Below are 19,842 nucleotides of genomic sequence, written 5' to 3'. Positions count from 1 at the left end.
CACCCCGGAACTTACAAAAATGGAGAGGGCAGCAGTGGCAGCGCGGACCGCGCTCCTTCTCGCGCTGGCCGTGTGGCCGCGCAGGGGAAGAATCTGCAGGTCACTAGTCCTACTTCAGAAGCTCATATCTTTTTATCCATACGGAATTTTGTGGTTATTCAAAAATGAAAGTTGTAGCCCTTCGTGTCTAGTTTCCAGAAAGGTAAAGATATCGCAATTTGGATATCTGTATAGAAAGTTATGGCCAAAAAACTAAAGTCTGTCCCTGTAGAGCAAGGCCTGCGCGACCGCGGCTGATTTTGCGCGGACCGCGGTCATTTTTGTGCGGTCAGCGGTGTCGGAATCCGAGGGGTACTCTATAAATACGAGGTTTTGGGTTTTTATTTGATATTTTGACCTAGAGAGCTCGGATTTTGGCGATTTTTCGAAGGTTTTTCAAGAAATTGGTCGGGGTAAGTGATTCTAACTTAGATTTGGTTAGAGTACATGAATCTATCACTGAATTCATCATTTAATTCGTGATTTGAGATGTAATTTGGGAAGAAAATTGTGGAACCTTTCAAAAATGTAAAATGATGATATGAAGGACCAAATGGTATCGGAATTGGATAATTTTGGTATGGTTGGACTCGTGGTTGAATGGGTGTTCATATTTTGCTACTTTCGTCGGATTCTGAGACGTGGGCCCCACGGGCAATTTTGAGTTAAATTTCAGATTTTAATGGAAAATGTAGAAATTCATATGTAATTAATTCTTATAATTTTTATTGACTGGATTGAATTGTTTATGACTAGATTTGAGAATTTCAGACACGAATTCGCGCGGCAAAGGCTTGAGTTGGCCGTGGAAGTTCGAGGTAAGTGTTTGTTCTAACTTTGGTTTGAGGGAATAGGATTAGGATGATATTTGCTACTTGCTAATGTGGAGTACGGTGTATAGGCATGGTGACGGTTATCTATGCACCAGAGTCTAGCATGACCGTGAGTCTTGATTGCTTTTAATTCGAATAATGTAACACAAGCTCCTTGTTTATTTGATAAGTTTCATATAATGTGAATGGTTGAGGAAGAATGATTTAAAAGGAGAATGTGTTGTGAATACTCCCTTGCCGGGATGTGTAGACTGATATATATATATTCTCCCTTGTCGGGATATTTTGGGTTGTTAGTTGTACCCTTGCCGGGTTAAAGGTATTGAGTTGTTATTCTTCCCTGAAGGGGTCTACTATATGAAGTCAGATATTATATATGTTATTATGGGATCGTGTGGCATGCCGTCCACTTGGTTATTGGCCTTTGTTGCCGGTGACACATTGTGCACTGTGATAAAGATGAATTGGGATCGTGTGGCACGTCGTCCACTTATATATGATATTATGGGATCGTGTGGCACGCCGTCCACTTATATATGATATTATGGGATCGTGTGGCACGCCGTCCACTTATATATGAATGGGATCGTGTGGCACGCCGTCCACTTATATATGATATTATGGGATTGTGTGGCACGCCGTCCACTTATATATGATATTATGGGATCGTGTGGCACGCCGTCCACTTATATATGATATTATGGGATCGTGTGGCACGCCGTCCACTTATATATGATATTATGGGATTGTGTGGCACGCCGTCCACTTATATATGATATTATGGGATCGTGTGGCACGCCGTCCACTTATATATGATATTATGGGATCGTGTGGCACGTCGTCCACTTATATATGATATTATGGGATCGTGTGGCACGTCGTCCACTTATATATGATATTATGGGATCGTGTGGCATGCCGTCCACTTATATATGATATTATGGGATCATGTGGCACGCCGTCCACTTATATATGATATTATGGGATCGTGTGGCACGCCGTCCACTTATATATGATATTATGGGATCGTGCACGAAGGGTGATGACATGTACTTTCTGTTTGCTGTGTTTACTTGTTATTGACAATTCAAGTGTATTAACTGTTTAGATCACTTTACTGTTGTAATCCGTTGTGTTGGAATCCATAGTGTTTACAATACTTTGCCTTATTATTTTAATATGTTCAATACTTCAAATTTCAAGAATTGTTACATTCTTAGCTCAATTGATTTCTCGACTAAAGTTTCCTTAAACCGTTTGAGGTTGTACTTTACTTAAAAAGGAATTTCTACTATGTTTTGATTTATTAATTTTTCGTATTAAAGGTAATGATTCCTTTCGATATTGTACTTTAATTGAAAATGGTATTTTCTTTATCAAATGATTTCTAAAAATAACTTCATCTTTTCTTGTTGATTTCCTAATTGGGTTGGAAGTTGTACTCTACTTTATGTTAAGTGAATGAGGCTCCTTGAACATTCTTAATTGTATTGGGTTATGGAACCTATGAGCTGAGTAACATGAGAATATTGTTGTGCAATGTGAGACAGAAATATGTGGGCACAAGGTGCCGGGGAAAATATTATGGTTTTATTTAATGGCACGTGAGTTGTTCGTGCGGTTGTGACATAAATGTGGGCACGAGGTGCTGTGAAATTTCGAAAGTGGGCTGAGACCTATATTATTTATGATTATGATATGAGGTGTCACAAGGTGACCTTTACTCGAAAGAATTATATTCGAAAGATGCTTATATGAAAGATATCTATTTGAAGGAAATATATTCAAAATATATTTATTGAAAAACATATTATCTTAGAGATTATTACTTGAAGGATTTATAGGCGAAAGATTTATATTTGAAGGACTTGATTAATTGATTGCACTTGTATTTATTATTGGTTGAGAAACATTTATGGTGTTCTTGTTGCCTGCTATTTATCTCATTGGTTGATCATTGTTGCCATCGTTGTTACTTGCTTCCTATTATTTTTGTACGCTATATGGCACAGGTTTATTCGATAGTCTGGTCCTAGCCTCGTCACTACTTCGCTGAGGTTAGGCTAGGCACTTACCAGCACATGGGGTCGGTTGTGCTGATACTACACTTCTGTACATTTTTGTGTACAGATCCAGGTATTTGATCAATAGTAGCTGTTCGTTGCAGTGGAGACTCGAGATAAACCTGCTGCAGCCTTCGCGGTCCTCGGAGTCACCTTCAATTGTACTTATTTCCATATGTTCCTTTTGTTCGGAACAGTGATGTACTTATTGTGTATAACTCTTAGAAAAAGCTTATGACTTGTACTACCTGTTTTGGGAAAGGTATTTTGTTCAGAGTAATTTAATTTAAAGTTAGTAAATACCCATACTATTCGGTAAATGTTAGGCTTACCTAGTTTAGAAACTAGGTGCCATCACGACTTCTTTGGAGGGATTTTTGAGTCGTGGCACTGTATGTGCTAGTACTATGCTAATTAACTGCAGGTACGTCCTGGACAGGTTAGGTAAATATATATAGCTTATATATATATATATATATATATATATATATATATATATATATATATATATATATATATATATATATATATATATACTTACGCTATATTATGCACTGAGTATAAGTCTATTAGCTAATATTATATCGAATATAACTTTTGTAATATATAATATATATACTTACGCTATATTATGCACTGAGTATAAGTCTATTAGGTAATATTATATCGAATATAGCTTATATATATATATATATATATATATATACTTACGCTATACTATGCACTAAGTATAAGTGTATTAGGTAATACTGTATCGAATACAGCTTATATATATATATATATATAATATATACTTACGCTATATTATGCACTAAGTATAAGTGTATTAGATAATACTGTATCGAATATAGCTTATATATATATATATATATATATATATACTTACGTTATACTATGCACTAAGTATAAGTGTATTAGGTACTACTGTATCGAATATAGCTTATATAATATATATATATATATATATATATATATATATATATATAGCTTATATATATATATTATATATACTTACGCTATACTATGCACTAAGTATAAGTGTATTAGATAATACTGTATCGAATATAGCTTATATATATATATATATATATATATATATATATATATATATATATATTACGCTATACTATGCACTGAGTATAAGTGTATTAGGTAATACTGTATCGAATATAGCTTATATATAATATATATATACTTACGCTATACTATGCACTAAGTATAAGTGTATTAGGTAGTATTATATCGAATATAGCTTATATATATATATAATATATATATATATATATATACTTACGCTATACTATGCACTGAGTATAAGTGTATTAGGTCATACTGTATCGAATATAGCTTATATATATATATATCATATATACTTACGCTATACTATGCACTAAGTATAAGTGTATTAGATAGTATTATATCGAATATAGATTATATATATATATATATATATATATATACTTACGCTATACTATGCACTGAGAATAAGTGTATTAGGTCATACTGTATTGAATATAGCTTATATATATATAATATATATATACTTACGCTGTACAATGCACTGATTATAAGTGTATTAGGTCATATTGTATCGAATATAGCTTATATATATATATTATATATACTTACGCTATACTATGCACTAAATATAAGTGTATTAGGTAATACTGTATTGAATATAGCTATATATATATATATATATATATATATATATATATATATATATATATATATATATATATATATATATATATATATATATAATATACTTACGCTATACTATGCACTAAGTATAAGTGTATTAGGTAGTATTATATCGAATATAGCTTATATATATATATAATATATATATATATATATATATATACTTACGCTATACTATGCACTGAGTATAAGTGTATTAGGTCATACTGTATCGAATATAGCTTATATATATATAATATATATATACTTACGCTATACTATGCACTGCGTATAAGTGTATTAGGTCATACTGTATCGAATATAGCTTATATATATATATATATATATATATATATATATATATATATATATATATATATATATATATATATATATATATACTTACGCTATACTATGCACTGAGAATAAGTGTATTAGGTCATACTGTATTGAATATAGCTTATATATATATAATATATATATACTTACGCTATACAATGCACTGATTATAAGTGTATTAGGTCATATTGTATCGAATATAGCTTATATATATATTATATATACTTACGCTATACTATGCACTAAATATAAGTGTATTAGGTAATACTGTATTGAATATAGCTTATATATATATATATATATATATATATATATATATATATATATATATATATATATATATACTTACGCTATACTATGCACTAAGTATAAGTGTATTAGGCAGTATTATATCGAATATAGCTTATATATATAATATATATACTTACGCTATAATATGCACTGAGTATAATTGTATTAGGTAATACTGTATCGAATATAGCTTATATATATAATATATATATACTTACACTATACTATGCACTAAATATTAGTGTATTAGATAATACTGTATCGAATATAGCTTTTATATATATACTATATATACTTACGTTATACTATGCACTAAGTATAAGTGTATTAGGTAGTATTATATCGAATATAGCTTATATATATAATATATATACTTACGCTATACTATGCACTGAGTATAAGTGTATTAGGTCATACTGTATCGAATATAGCTTATATATATATATATATATATATTTATATATATATATTATATATACTTACGCTATACTATGCACTAAGTATAAGTGTATTAGATAATACTGTATCGAATATAGCTTATATATATATACTTACGCTATACTATGCACTAAGTATAAGTGTATTAGGTAATATTGTATCGAATATAGCTTATATATATAATATATATACTTACGCTATACTATGCACTAAGTATAAGTGTATTAGGTAATACTGTATCGAATATAGCTTATATATATATACTATATATACTTACGCTATACTATGCACTAAGTATAAGTGTATTAGGCAGTATTATATCGAATATAGCTTATATATATATAATATATATACTTACGCTATACTATGCACTGAGTATAAGTGTATTAGGTAATACTGTATCGAATATAGCTTATATATATAATATATATATAAACTTACTTACGCTATACAATGCACTAAGTATAAGTGTATTAGGTAATACTGTATCGAATATAGCTTTTATATATATACTATATATACTTACGCTATACTATGCACTAAGTATGAGTGTATTAGGTAGTATTATATCGAATGTAGCTTATATATATAATATATGTACTTACGCTATACTATGCACCGAGTATAAGTGTATTAGGTCATACTGTATCGAATATAGCTTATATATATATATTATATATACTTACGCTATACTATGCACTAAGTATAAGTGTATTAGATAATACTGTATCGAATATAGCTTATATATATATACTTACGCTATACTATGCACTAAGTATAAGTGTATTAGGTAATACTGTATCGAATATAGCTTATATATATATAATATATATACTTACGCTATACTATGCACTAAGTATAAGTGTATTAGGTAATACTGTATCGAATATAGCTTATATATATACTATATATACTTACGCTATACTATATATATATATATATAATATATATACTTACGCTATACTATGCACTAAGTATAAGTGTATTAGGTAGTATTATATCGAATATAGCTTATATATATAATATATATACTTACGCTATACTATGCACTGAGTATAAGTGTATTAGGTCATACTGTATCGAATATAGCTTATATATATATATATACTTACGCTATACTATGCACTAAGTATAAGTGTATTAGGTAGTATTATATCGAATATAGCTTATATATATAATATATATACTTACGCTATACTATGCACTGAGTATAAGTGTATTAGGTCATACTGTATCGAATATAGCTTATATATATATATATATATATATATATATATATATATATATACTTACGCTATACTATGCACTAAGTATAAGTGTATTAGGTAATACTGTATCGAATATAGCTTTTATATATATACTTACGCTATACTATGCACTAAGTATAAGTGTATTAGGTAGTATTATATCGAATATAGCTTATATATATAATATATATACTTACGCTATACTACGCACTGAGTATAAGTGTATTAGGTCATACTGTATCGAATATAGCTTATATATATATTATATATACTTACGTTATACTATGCACTAAGTATAAGTGTATTAGATAATACTGTATCGAATATAGCTTATATATATATACTTACACTATACTATGCACTAAGTATAAGTGTATTAGGTAATACTGTATCGAATATAGCTTATATATATATATAATATATATACTTACGCTATACTATGCACTAAGTATAAGTGTATTAGGTAATACTGTATCGAATATAGCTTATATATATATACTATATATACTTGCGCTATACTATGCACTAAGTATAAGTGTATTATGTAGTATTATATCGAATATAGTTTATATATATAATATGTATACTTACGCTACACTATGCACTGAGTATAAGTGTATTAGGTCATACTGTATCGAATATAGCTTATATATATATATATATATATATATATATATATATATATACTTACGCTATACTATGCATTAAGTATAAGTGTATTAGGTAATACTGTATCGAATATAGCGCATATATATATATATATATACTTACGCTATACTATGCACTAAGTATAAGTGTATTAGGTAATACTGTATCGAATATAGCTTTTATATATATACTATATATACTTACGCTATACTATGCACTAAGTATAAGTGTATTAGGTAGTATTATATCGAATATAGCTTATATATATAATATATATACATACGCTATACTATGCACTGAGTATAAGTGTATTAGGTCATACTGTATCGAATATAGCTTATATATATATTATATATACTTACGCTATACTATGCACTAAGTATAAGTGTATTAGATAATACTGTATCGAATATAGCTTATATATATATATATATATACTTACGCTATACTATGCACTAAGTATAAGTGTATTAGGTAATACTGTATCGAATATAGCTTATATATATATAATATATATACTTACGCTATACTATGCACTAAGTATAAGTGTATTAGGTAATACTGTATCGAATATAGCTTATATATATATACTATATATACTTACACTATACTATGCACTAAGTATAAGTGTATTATGAAGTATTATATCGAATATAGTTTATATATATAATATATATACTTACGCTATACTATGCACTGAGTATAAGTGTATTAGGTCATACTGTATCGAATATAGCTTATATATATATATATATATATATATATATATATATATATTATATATACTTACGCTATACTATGCACTAAGTATAAGTGTATTAGGTAATACTGTATCGAATATAGCTTATATATATATATATATATATATATATATATATATATATATATATATATAATATAAAAATTACGCTATACTATGCATTAAGTATAAGTGTTTTAGGTAGTATTATATCGAATATAGCTTATATATATAATATATATACTTACGCTATACTATGCACTGGGTATAACTGTATTAGGTCATACTGTATCGAATATAGCTTATATATATATATATATATACTTACGCTATACTATGCACTAAGTATAAGTGTATTAGGTAATACTGTATTGAATATAGCTTATATATATATATAATATATATACTTACGTTATACTATGCACTAAGTATAAGTGTATTAGGTAGTATTATATCGAATATAGCTTATATATATATATATATATATATATATATATATATATATATATATATATATATACTATGCACTAAGTATAAGTGTATTAGGTAGTATTATATCGAATATATATAGCTTAAATAGAATTAAAATCCTAAATTTATACTACATATGTACATAATTTTAAATTGTATTATATATATATATATATATATATATATATATATATATATATATATATATATATATATATATATAAATTGAATTAAAATCCAAAATTTATATATATATATATATATATATATATATGTAGTATAAATTTAGGATTTTAATTCAATTTATATATATATATATATATATATATATATATATATATATATATATAATTTTAAATTGAATTAAGAGTAATATAATTTTTTTAGAAATAGCGACCAACTTTGGTCGCTATTTCTAAAAATTCAAAACTGATTTACCTACCAAAATTGCGACCAATTGTGATCGCTATTTTTAATTCCAGACTGTCAAAACCGGGATCCCCTCCCATTCTTTCTAAAGATTTCCCAAAATCTCTCTTTTCTCTCTCACACTCAAACCCCCCCCCCCCCTTCCAACTCCCAGCACCAGAGGCCCCACCCACGCCACCAACGATCACCGCCCAGCTGCCGCCGCCCCGTCGTCGTCGCCTCTGCCGCTGCTGCGTCTCTCTCCTTCTCCACCTCCTAAAAATTCTAGGTTAGAATTACAATTTATATCTTTTGTGTAAGCTTATAATGTTTAGTTTATTAGCTATGAATTAGTTTCAAATGACTAGTGTTTCAATTGATTATTTAACATTGTATTTTATAGAAACCTAGGGTTTAGGTTGTATTTATCATTATTTAACATTTTATAAAAATCTAGGGTTTATAGAAATGTTAACATTTTATTTAACATTGTATTTAACTTTATTTAACATTTTATAGAAATCTAGGATTTATAGAAATCTAGGGTTTAGGGTATGGGTTGAATTTTTAGGATATAATCATAACTTTTAGTTTATGTTTAAACTCGTAGGATATGAATATAACTTTTAGTTTTTAGGTTTTGTTCTTGTGAATTGAACTTGTAGGATATAAATTGAAATTTTAGGATATGAGTTGAATTTTTAGGATATGAATTGAAACTTTTAGGATATGAGTTGAACTTTTAGGAAATAAATTGAACCTTTAGCATATGTATTGAACCTTTAGGATATGACTTGAACTTTTAGTTTATGTTTAAACTCGTAGGATATGAATATAACTTTTAGTTTTTAGGTTTTGTTCTTGTGAATTGAACTTGTAGGATATAAATTGAAATTTTAGGATATGAGTTGAATTTTTAGGATATGAATTGAAACTTTTAGGATATGAGTTGAACTTTTAGGAAATAAATTGAACCTTTAGCATATGTATTGAACCTTTAGGATATGACTTGAACTTTTAGTTTATGTTTAAACTCGTAGGATATGAATATAACTTTTAGTTTTTAGGTTTTGTTCTTGTGAATTGAACTTGTAGGATATAAATTGAAATTTTAGGATATGAGTTGAATTTTTAGGATATGAATTGAAACTTTTAGGATATGAGTTGAACTTTTAGGAAATAAATTGAACCTTTAGCATATGTATTGAACCTTTAGGATATGACTTGAACTTTTAGTTTATGTTTAAACTCGTAGGATATGAATATAACTTTTAGTTTTTAGGTTTTGTTCTTGTGAATTGAACTTGTAGGATATAAATTGAAATTTTAGGATATGAGTTGAATTTTTAGGATATGAATTGAAACTTTTAGGATATGAGTTGAACTTTTAGGAAATAAATTGAACCTTTAGCATATGTATTGAACCTTTAGGATATGACTTGAACTTTTAGGATATGTTTAAACTCGTAGGATATGAATATAACTTTTAGTTTTTAGGTTTTGTTCTTGTGAATTGAACTTGTAGGATATAAATTGAAATTTTAGGATATGAGTTGAATTTTTAGGATATGAATTGAAACTTTTAGGATATGAGTTGAACTTTTAGGAAATAAATTGAACCTTTAGCATATGTATTGAACCTTTAGGATATGACTTGAACTTTTAGGATATGTTTAAACTCGTAGGATATGAATATAACTTTTAGTTTTTAGATTTTGTTCTTGTGAATTGAACTTGTAGGATATAAATTGAAATTTTAGGATATGAGTTGAATTTTTAGGATATGAATTGAAACTTTTAGGATATGAGTTGAACTTTTAGGAAATAAATTGAACCTTTAGCATATGTATTGAACCTTTAGGGTATGACTTGAACTTTTAGGATATGTTTAAACTCGTAGGATATGAATATAACTTTTAGTTTTTAGGCTTTGTTCTTGTGAATTGAACTTGAAGGATATAAATTGAAATTTTAGGATATGAGTTGAATTTTTAGGATATGAATTGAAACTTTTAGGATATGTGTCACGACCCAAAAATCCCTCCGAATGAGTCGTGATGGCATCTAGTCTCTAAACTAGGTAAGCCTAAAATTTACTAAAATAACATTGATATTTATTAACTTCAAATGAAATTTCTCTAAACAATTTACAATTCCCAAAACTGGCAGTACAAGTCATAAGCCTTTCTAGGAGTAGTCATACAACATAATTACATCACTATTCCGAAACAAAGGGAACAAATGGAAATAAGTACAATTGAAGGTGACTATGAGGACTACGAACGCTGCAGCAGGTTTACCTTGAGTCTCCACCGCAACGAATAGCTACTTTCGATCAAATACCTGGATATGTACACAAAAATGTACAGAAGTGTAGTATCAGCACAACCGACCCCATGTGCTGGTAAGTGCCTAGCCTAACCTCGGTGAAGTAGTGACGAGGCTAGGACCAGACTTCCAAATAAGCCTGTGCAATGTAGCGTACAAAAATAATACGAAGCAGGTACCGATGATGGCAACAATGATCAACCAATGATATAAAAAGCAGGTAACAAGAATACCATAAATGTTTCTCAACAATTAATAAATACAAGTGCAATCATCTAATCAAGTCCTTCAAATATAAATCTTTCACCTATAAATCTTTCAAGTAATAGTCTTTAAGATAATATGCTTTTCAATAAATATCTTTTGAATATATTTCCTTCAAATAAATCTCTTTCAAATAAGCATCTTTCGAATATAATTCTTTCGAGTAAAGGTCATCTTGTCACACCTCATTTCATAATCATAATTAATATAGGTCTCAACCCACTTTCATATTTTTCACGATATTTCGTGCCCATATTTATATCACAATCGCACGGACAACTCACGTGCTATTAAATAAAACCATAATATTTTCTCTGGTACCTCGTGCCTATATCATAATCTGTCATTAATAAAAATCATCATATTTTTCTCGGCACCTTGTGCCCACATGTCTCCGTCTCACATTTCGCAACAATATTCTCATGGTACTCAATTCATAGGGTCCATAACCCAATACAATTAAAAATGTTCAAAGAGCCTCATTTACTTAATATAAAGTAGAGTACAACTTCCAACCCAACTAGAAAATAAACAAGAAAAGATGAAGTTATTTTTTGAAATCGTCTGAATAAAGAAAATACCCTTTTTAATTAAAGTATAATTGTTGAAAATTTAAGTATTGAAAGCTTTATATAAATGCGGCGAGATATTGAAAATAATATGGCTTACAACACAAGGTATCACAACACAGTAAAGAACTCTAAACAGTCAATACACTTGAAATGTTAATAACAAAAAAAACACAACAAATAGAAAGTGCACGGCATCACCCTTCGTGCTTTTACTCTCGTCCTCACCATACACGGCATCACCCTTCGTGCTTTACACTCTTCCTCACCATACACGGCATCACCCTTCGTGCTTTACACTCTTCCTCACCCAAGCAACATTCACAAAGCAATCCAGGCAAGGAAGTCAATAATATCAGGTATTAACAAGAAACCAATAAAGGAATATAAGGAAAGCCATAATTCAATTATCAACAAGAATCAGGAAAATAAAGGACAAGTGCACAGCATCACCATTCGTGCTTTTACTCTCGTCCTCACCATATAAATCAATATAATCTGCACGGCATCACCCTTCGTACTTTTACTCTCATCCTCACCATAAAATCAATATGATATGCACGGAATTGTACATCGTGCGGCACGGCATCACCCTTCGTGCTTTAACACTCTTTCCTCACCATATGAATAATATAAATGTGCACGGCATCACCCTTCGTGATTTATCGCTCTTCCTCACCCAAGCAACAATCACAAAGCAATTTGGGCAAGGCAAAATAAAAAATATCACAATTTGAGCCAATGCTCTATAATGTTCAACAATTCAATTCTTAACTTGAGCCAATGCTCTATAATGTTCAACAATTCAATCCCAGCAAGGGAACAATAGTACAACAATCAAATCCCGACAAAGGAAACAACATCAAAACAATAATATCCCGGCAAGGGAAACAACATCAAAACAATAATATCCCAGCAAGGGAAACATCATCAAAACAATAACATCCCGGCAAGGGAACAACATCAAAACAATAATATTTCGGCAAGGGAAACAACATCAAAACAATAATACCTCCACAAGTCATATTCCTTAATAGAAATTATCATATAGAGCATATACACTACGAAACAGAGTCAGGTTAATCAAAGTATAAGACTCACGGGCATGCTTGACACCAACGTATAGATACTCGTCACCATGCCTATACGTTGTACTCCACAATTAACATGTAACAAATAAGACACAATTCCTAATCCCTCAAGCTAAGGTTAGACCAAACACTTACCTCGCTTTGCAACCAATTCAAAATTCCAACAAGTCTTTGCCTCGCGAATTCGTGCCCGAAATTCTCAAATCTAGTCATAAACAATTCAATTCAATCAATAAAAATTATAGGAATTAATTCCATATGAAATTCTACATTTTCCATTAAAATCCGAAATTGCACTAAAAATTTGCCAGTGGGGCCCACGTCTCGGAACCCGACAAAAATTACGGAATATGAAACCTCATCCAACCACGAGTCTAACCATACCAAAATTACTAAATTTTGATAAAATTTTGACCCTCAAATCCTCAAATCTATCCGAGAGAGTTTTCAAACTCTTCAAACTAAATTCACAGATTTAGTATCAAAACTAGTAATAGATTCGGGTAATCTAATCAAAATTAAGTTAAGAACACTTACCCCGTTGTTTTCTCTGAAAATCTCCCGAAAATAGCCTCTTCCCGAGCTCCAATTAAACTTCCACCAAGAATAACTAAGACACAGTACCTGACAAAGTGTGCCTTTAATTGTTCTTCTCATTAGCGACAATGATGATGAGAAGGCAATGGCAAGTGTTTCAAATAGTGATGGTGTAGGTAGGAATTTAGTATTTCCTAAGTAGATAAAAGAAGAGCTTATAGAGTAATTTTGTACTTCATTTTCCATGAGGAAAAGAAGTTTAATTGAGAGTGACAAGGTTGATGAAGACGGAATGTGTTCCGTTGGTCATGGCAGTTCCCATAGAATGGGGATCATAAGACTCTATGATGACAGAGATTATAGGAAGTTTTGTTCTAAATTTTCTTTCAAGTCTGATCCGTACAAGCTTAATGTGATATTGGTGATATTTCTTCGGATTCAGACAATGATTTGACCGACAAAAGTATGGAAATGCTCTTAAAAAGAATTAAAGGTAAAATCTTTTCAGCATCCTTCTCTACCAAGAAAAACGTTTTACTTTTAATTCTTTTTAAGAGCATTTCCATACTTTTGTCGGTCAAATCATTATCTGAATCCAAAGAAATATCACCAATATCACATTAAGCTTGTACGGATCAGACTTGGAAGAAAGTTTAGAACAAAACTTCCTATAATTTTTGTCATCATAGAGTCTTATGATCCCCGCTTTATGGGAACTGCCACGACCAACGGAAAACATTCCGTCTTCATCAACGTTGTCACTATCAATCAAACTTCTTTTCCTCTTGGAAAGTGAAGTAGAGAATTCCTCTATAACCTCTTTTATCTACTTAGGAAATGTTAAAATCCTACCTACACCATCACTATTTTGAAACACATGTCGTTGCCTTCTCATTATCATTGTAGCTATAGAGATCAACAATTGATCAAAGACACACCCTGTCAGGTACTGTATCCAAGTTATTCTCTGTATCCAAGTTCATCCCGAGTAATAGTACCACGAGGATAATCACCAAAGCCACCAGACAGCTTTATGATGCCAATGAAGCAAGATGAGCTATTCAATGAAACTCGTATTGTAAAGAAGAAGAAAGAGACTGATTCAGAAAGGAGGGTCGAGCCTCGACTATATACATGTAAGTTTTTTACTTTTCATTAAGTATTTTGATTTACTTTTATATAAATTTTGAAATACTAATTCAATATATATAATTTTTCATATAGGTTCGCTTCACATGCAGCTGACGTGGGGGAATTCATACGCAGTCAACCACCTAATGAATCGGGCGAGGCAATCCAACTTTCGGACGAGGATGCTGAAAGAACACTCCTTGAGTACTTTATATACTTTGAACTAGACAAAAAAACTTAGTTCTATTGTGTTAGTTCTTTTTAGTTCGAATGGGCTTGTAATAAGCGTTAACTTAGTTTTGTTAGCTTAATGTGTTAGTTCTATTGATTGTTGCTTTTAATTGTTGTTGTTGTTGTTGCTGGCATAAAATGCCTGTTTAGGATGTTTGGTAAGCTGGCAGGTGGTGTAGCTGCCAAAACAGGCAGTTTCTGCCAAAAATATACCAAGAAAAGCGACCAACTTTGGTCTCTATTTGGTCGCATTTCACTATAAAAAAAATAATTTTCTGGGCAATAGCGACCAACCTTGGTCGCTACCTGCCCAGATTTCTATTAAAAAAATACAATTTCTGGAAATATAGCGACCAATGTTGGTCGCTTATCTTTACAAAAAAATTAAATTCTTGAATTTAACGACCAACTTTGGTCTCTATTGTCCAGATTTTAAAATATAATATTTGGATTAGAGACCAAAGTTGGTCGCTTTCTAATGATTAATGATAAATTAAAAACAACGTATTTCATATGTAGAGACCAACTTTGGTCGCCAAATTTATATTATTAAATTAATATAGCGACCAAAGTTGGTCACTAAAGTCAAAATCAGAATATTTGGCCCTTTTAGCTTAGAGACCAAAGTTGGTTGCTAAATAGCGACCAACTTTGGTCGCTAAATAAAAGGGACCATCAATATAGCTACCAGGCGTGTTTGGTCGCTTTTTGGGCCATAAGCGACCAACTTTAGTCGCTTTTTGTGGTCGCTTTTTTCCGAATTTCTAGTAGTGTTTCGAGTTCAGCTCTAGATTCGTAAATGGTATTTCACTGTTAGCTACGCAACAAAATAATTAAGAATAAGATTAAATAAATAATTTAATATGATAAAATCAAATTCGTCAATTTAAACTTCAAATGTCAACATTCATGTAGTACACATAACCCCCGAACAAATGAGTTTAGCCATGCCATGGTAGCAATCTCAAATAATTCCCAAGATTATATAAAAATCAATAAAAGAAAGAAAAAGTAAGAACTCAAGATGAACTTTGTGGTTTCCAAACTCTATGATGGCTTTCCACCGCTTCATCCGTGTGTTAGATGACCTAAAAGAGGTGTTTTTGACTTATATATTGCGTACAAAAGTCTTGGACCAATGTTTTCCTTTTCCTTTTTCGACTCAGCTTCAGGAATTGATTCTAGGGTGGATGCTTCGTATCCGCCTCAGCTTGATCTTCTCAGCATCGGTTGCTGGGGTAGATGCTTCGCGTCGACCCTCTGTTCCCACATCTTTGTTGCACCCAGGTGCGGATGCTAAGATGGATACCTTCTCCCCACTTCACTGCCAAGGATGAACCAAATACTCTTTTTTCCTAGGTTGGGGAACACCTTTTTTTTATTTTATATTTTTGCACTCCAAACATCCTAAATCATCACACACAACTCAATTAGTTATAAAACCAATAATTAACACATGTTGGACATTTTAAAGATCAAATATCGCCTTGATCATATTTCTTTTCTTCTGTAGGTATGTCTTTTGAACGCTTAACACTACGTCAAGTGATCATTAAATGGTGGATAGCTCCAGTTGTGGCCAGACTGAAAAATATCTACTATATATGCACTGCCCTCCATTGATTTTTGCGAGCTATGGAAGAAATTAAAGAAACACTATACTTTATGGAGGGAATTAATATGTCTGTTAATAGGGTGCAGATTTACCAGAGTTTGTAGTAGTACTCTTCAAGCTTTGTAAAATTTTGGAAACCTGGGATTCTACATAGGTGGTCAGAAATTGTGATTATGATAACTTCACTCCATCTTTGAAGTTTACGAAAGTGCTATGGGAATTGCATCTTGCAAGCCGGTTGAATGTTCATGTGATACACATCATTAGCTACATTGCCGCTAATGTGAAGGACTACTTGAAGGTGTGCTTTGCCGCTATATCATAGATCTGGTAGGTTTCATTTTGGGTTCCTTGAAGTTTTTGCAATGGTGTTTCCACATGTTGCATTGCCGATGGAGGTACAAGGACAAGCTTTAATCAGGTTTGAATAATTTAGCTTGACATTGGAGACAGGATGCAATACGTTCACTAACTTCTGCATATATATCAAAGATGTTTCATACAATGTGAAATGAGAATACAAATGCCTTTGTGGATTAACAAGTTTGAAGACCTATCTTGGACAAATTTCCCTATTAAGGTTACGTTTATTACTTGCATAGTAACTATGTTTCATACTTCATTTTGGAGGAAAAGCCCAAAATCATACATCATCTACAGCTTTAGACTTAAAATAATACATTTTAACATGGTGCACTAATAGTCATTTTTCTTTAACAAAGTTGTGCACTTTTAATCACAACCCTAAACACCGTTAGTTTTTTAACGGGACTCAACTCACGTGCATGTTACATGATTTATTTTCCCTCCAAACGAATAGGTACTTTGTCTCTCCGTCTTCCTTTCTTGCGAAGAGAGTTATAATACCAAGCCCTGTTGGAGCCAAAACTCCGATCGCAAATCATACCTATCCTTAATCGCATTTGTAGCAGAATCAATTATTAGGAAGTAACAATGCTCTTAATGCGCAACAGTGGAAGAGAATCACCTCATTTTTATGGTGAGAGTTTCCTCTCAATTTTCATATTGAAGAATTTTATTGTTACAGTATGAGCATTGCGTTTCTCATCTTGATTTTGTTAAACCTTTTTGTATTTCTCTACCCTTGCTAAAAGAACTGTTGTTAATTCTGTTTTTTCGTTTTCGACAAACAACTATTTTGTATTATTCTTGTCTGCAACAACACCTTATGAAATTTACTATTTGTAATTTCAGATTCGATAACCGAGGCTTCGTTTGTCACTATGAAAATATATCATGGGGGAATTATGAAGCGTATACCAGAGAAGCACTATGTTGGAGGAAATATAGATTACATTGATTATGTAAATGCCGCAGAATTGAATATTGCTGACTTTAAGAAGATGGCAGAGATATGTGGTTATTTGAGTGATTCAATAACTTTTTGGCGTAAGTGTGAAAGGCCTGGTAGTAGAGAAGTTAATCTCTACAGATTTTGAAGCCTCTGCAGTTGGTAAAAGCATCCAAAAGGACAATGTGCTTGAGATATACTTTGAACACTTGGACTCTTATTTTCAAATTGACAAAGTGGATTCAGTAATTCAATCAAATATTAAAGAAAATAACAAGCATCAACTTATGTGTGAAAATTCATCTTGTGGTGATTTTAGTGATTCAGAAGCTGATTTATCAGATGATGTGTTGGTTGATACACATGAGAAGAGGAACCAAAGCATTTTGGAAGAGAGGGAGCTCCTTAGCGACGAAATAAAAAGAAAGATGGTTGATATAGAAGGGGATCCTGATTGTGTTGATTCTGAAGACGTGCAGAGTTTGGATAGTGATTCTAAAACTGAAAGTTTCAACTTTCCTAAGTTTAATCCAAAGACCGATGGAGATAACCCAGTATTAGGTTTAGAATATACCTTTGGGACAAAGCAAGAATTTAAGAATGTTGTAGCAACTCATGAGATTAAGAATGGAAAGTATATCCAGTGGAGTAGGAAACGATAGTGTAAGAATGGAGGCATGTTGCATACATCATCCAGAGTGCAAATGGATAATCATGGCTTCTAGAATGCAAAGAGACAAGGCTTTTCAGATTAAAACTTACAATCCCATACATACTTGTAAGGAGTGGCATCATGAAAATAGAACGATCACATCATCTATCATTGCAAGAAGATACCTCAAAGAAATTGGATCAAATCGGGACTGGAAAGTGGCTGAATTTAGGGATAGAGTAAGCGTTGAACTAAGAGCTCAAGTAACGTTATCTCAAGCTAAAAGAGCTAAGATGAAGGCTATTGCATTAATTGATGGTGACATTAAAGATCAATATAAAATGATGTGGGATTATTTCAATGAAATTGATAGGACAAATCCAGGCAGCACAGTTTACACGAAGTTCATTGATAACGAGATTCCCAATGAGCCACAGAGATTTCAGAGACTATATATTTGTTTTGCTGCATGCAAGCTTGGCTTTGGAGCGGGTTGTAGAAAAATAGTAGGGGTGGACGGGTGTTGGTTGAAGGGTCCAATGTATGGGACTCAATTGTTATCTGCAGTTGGCATGGATGGTAACAACAACATATTCCCTGTTGCCTATGCAATTGTAGAAAAGGAAAACAAAGATACATGGGCTTGGTTTTTGAATCATTTGGCGGCTGATTTGAATATACATGAGACTGGTTGGACCTTTATGTCAGACAAACAAAAAGGACTTATTAAGGCTTTTAATATACATGAAAGCTGGTGTTGGAATTCTGTTGTTTTTTGAAGCTGCTGCTGGAATTGTACTGCTGTTTTTGAAGTTGGTGCTGGAATCTGACTGTTATTTTTGCTGGAAAATGATTGTGGTTTTTGCTAATTTTTTAGACTGGTGATGAAACTTGACATTATGTCGCGACCCAA

At 31.3% G+C, this 19,842-nt stretch overlaps 1 protein-coding gene across 1 annotated transcript; it reads left to right on the top strand.

Moving 5' to 3' along the window:
- The first annotated feature begins 18,946 nt into the window (after nucleotides 1–18,946).
- On the top strand, nucleotides 18,947–19,708 carry LOC104219134 (uncharacterized). Its single transcript, XM_009769766.1, has one exon. The coding sequence runs from the start codon at nucleotides 18,947–18,949 to the stop codon at nucleotides 19,706–19,708; it is 762 nt and encodes a 253-aa protein (XP_009768068.1).
- The last annotated feature ends 134 nt before the right edge of the window (nucleotides 19,709–19,842 follow it).

The sequence above is a fragment of the Nicotiana sylvestris genome, chromosome 5, assembly GCF_000393655.2.
Source record: "Nicotiana sylvestris chromosome 5, ASM39365v2, whole genome shotgun sequence".
Lineage (NCBI taxonomy): Eukaryota > Viridiplantae > Streptophyta > Magnoliopsida > Solanales > Solanaceae > Nicotiana > Nicotiana sylvestris.
The sequence above is the reverse complement of the archived record's forward strand: the minus strand, read 5'-3'. Positions and strand labels throughout refer to the sequence as shown.

Excerpts from the sequence above, each read along its gene's own strand:
- LOC104219134 (XM_009769766.1), top strand. The coding sequence starts at position 18,947 with ATGGAGGCATGTTGCATACATCATCCAGAGTGCAAATGGATAATCATG.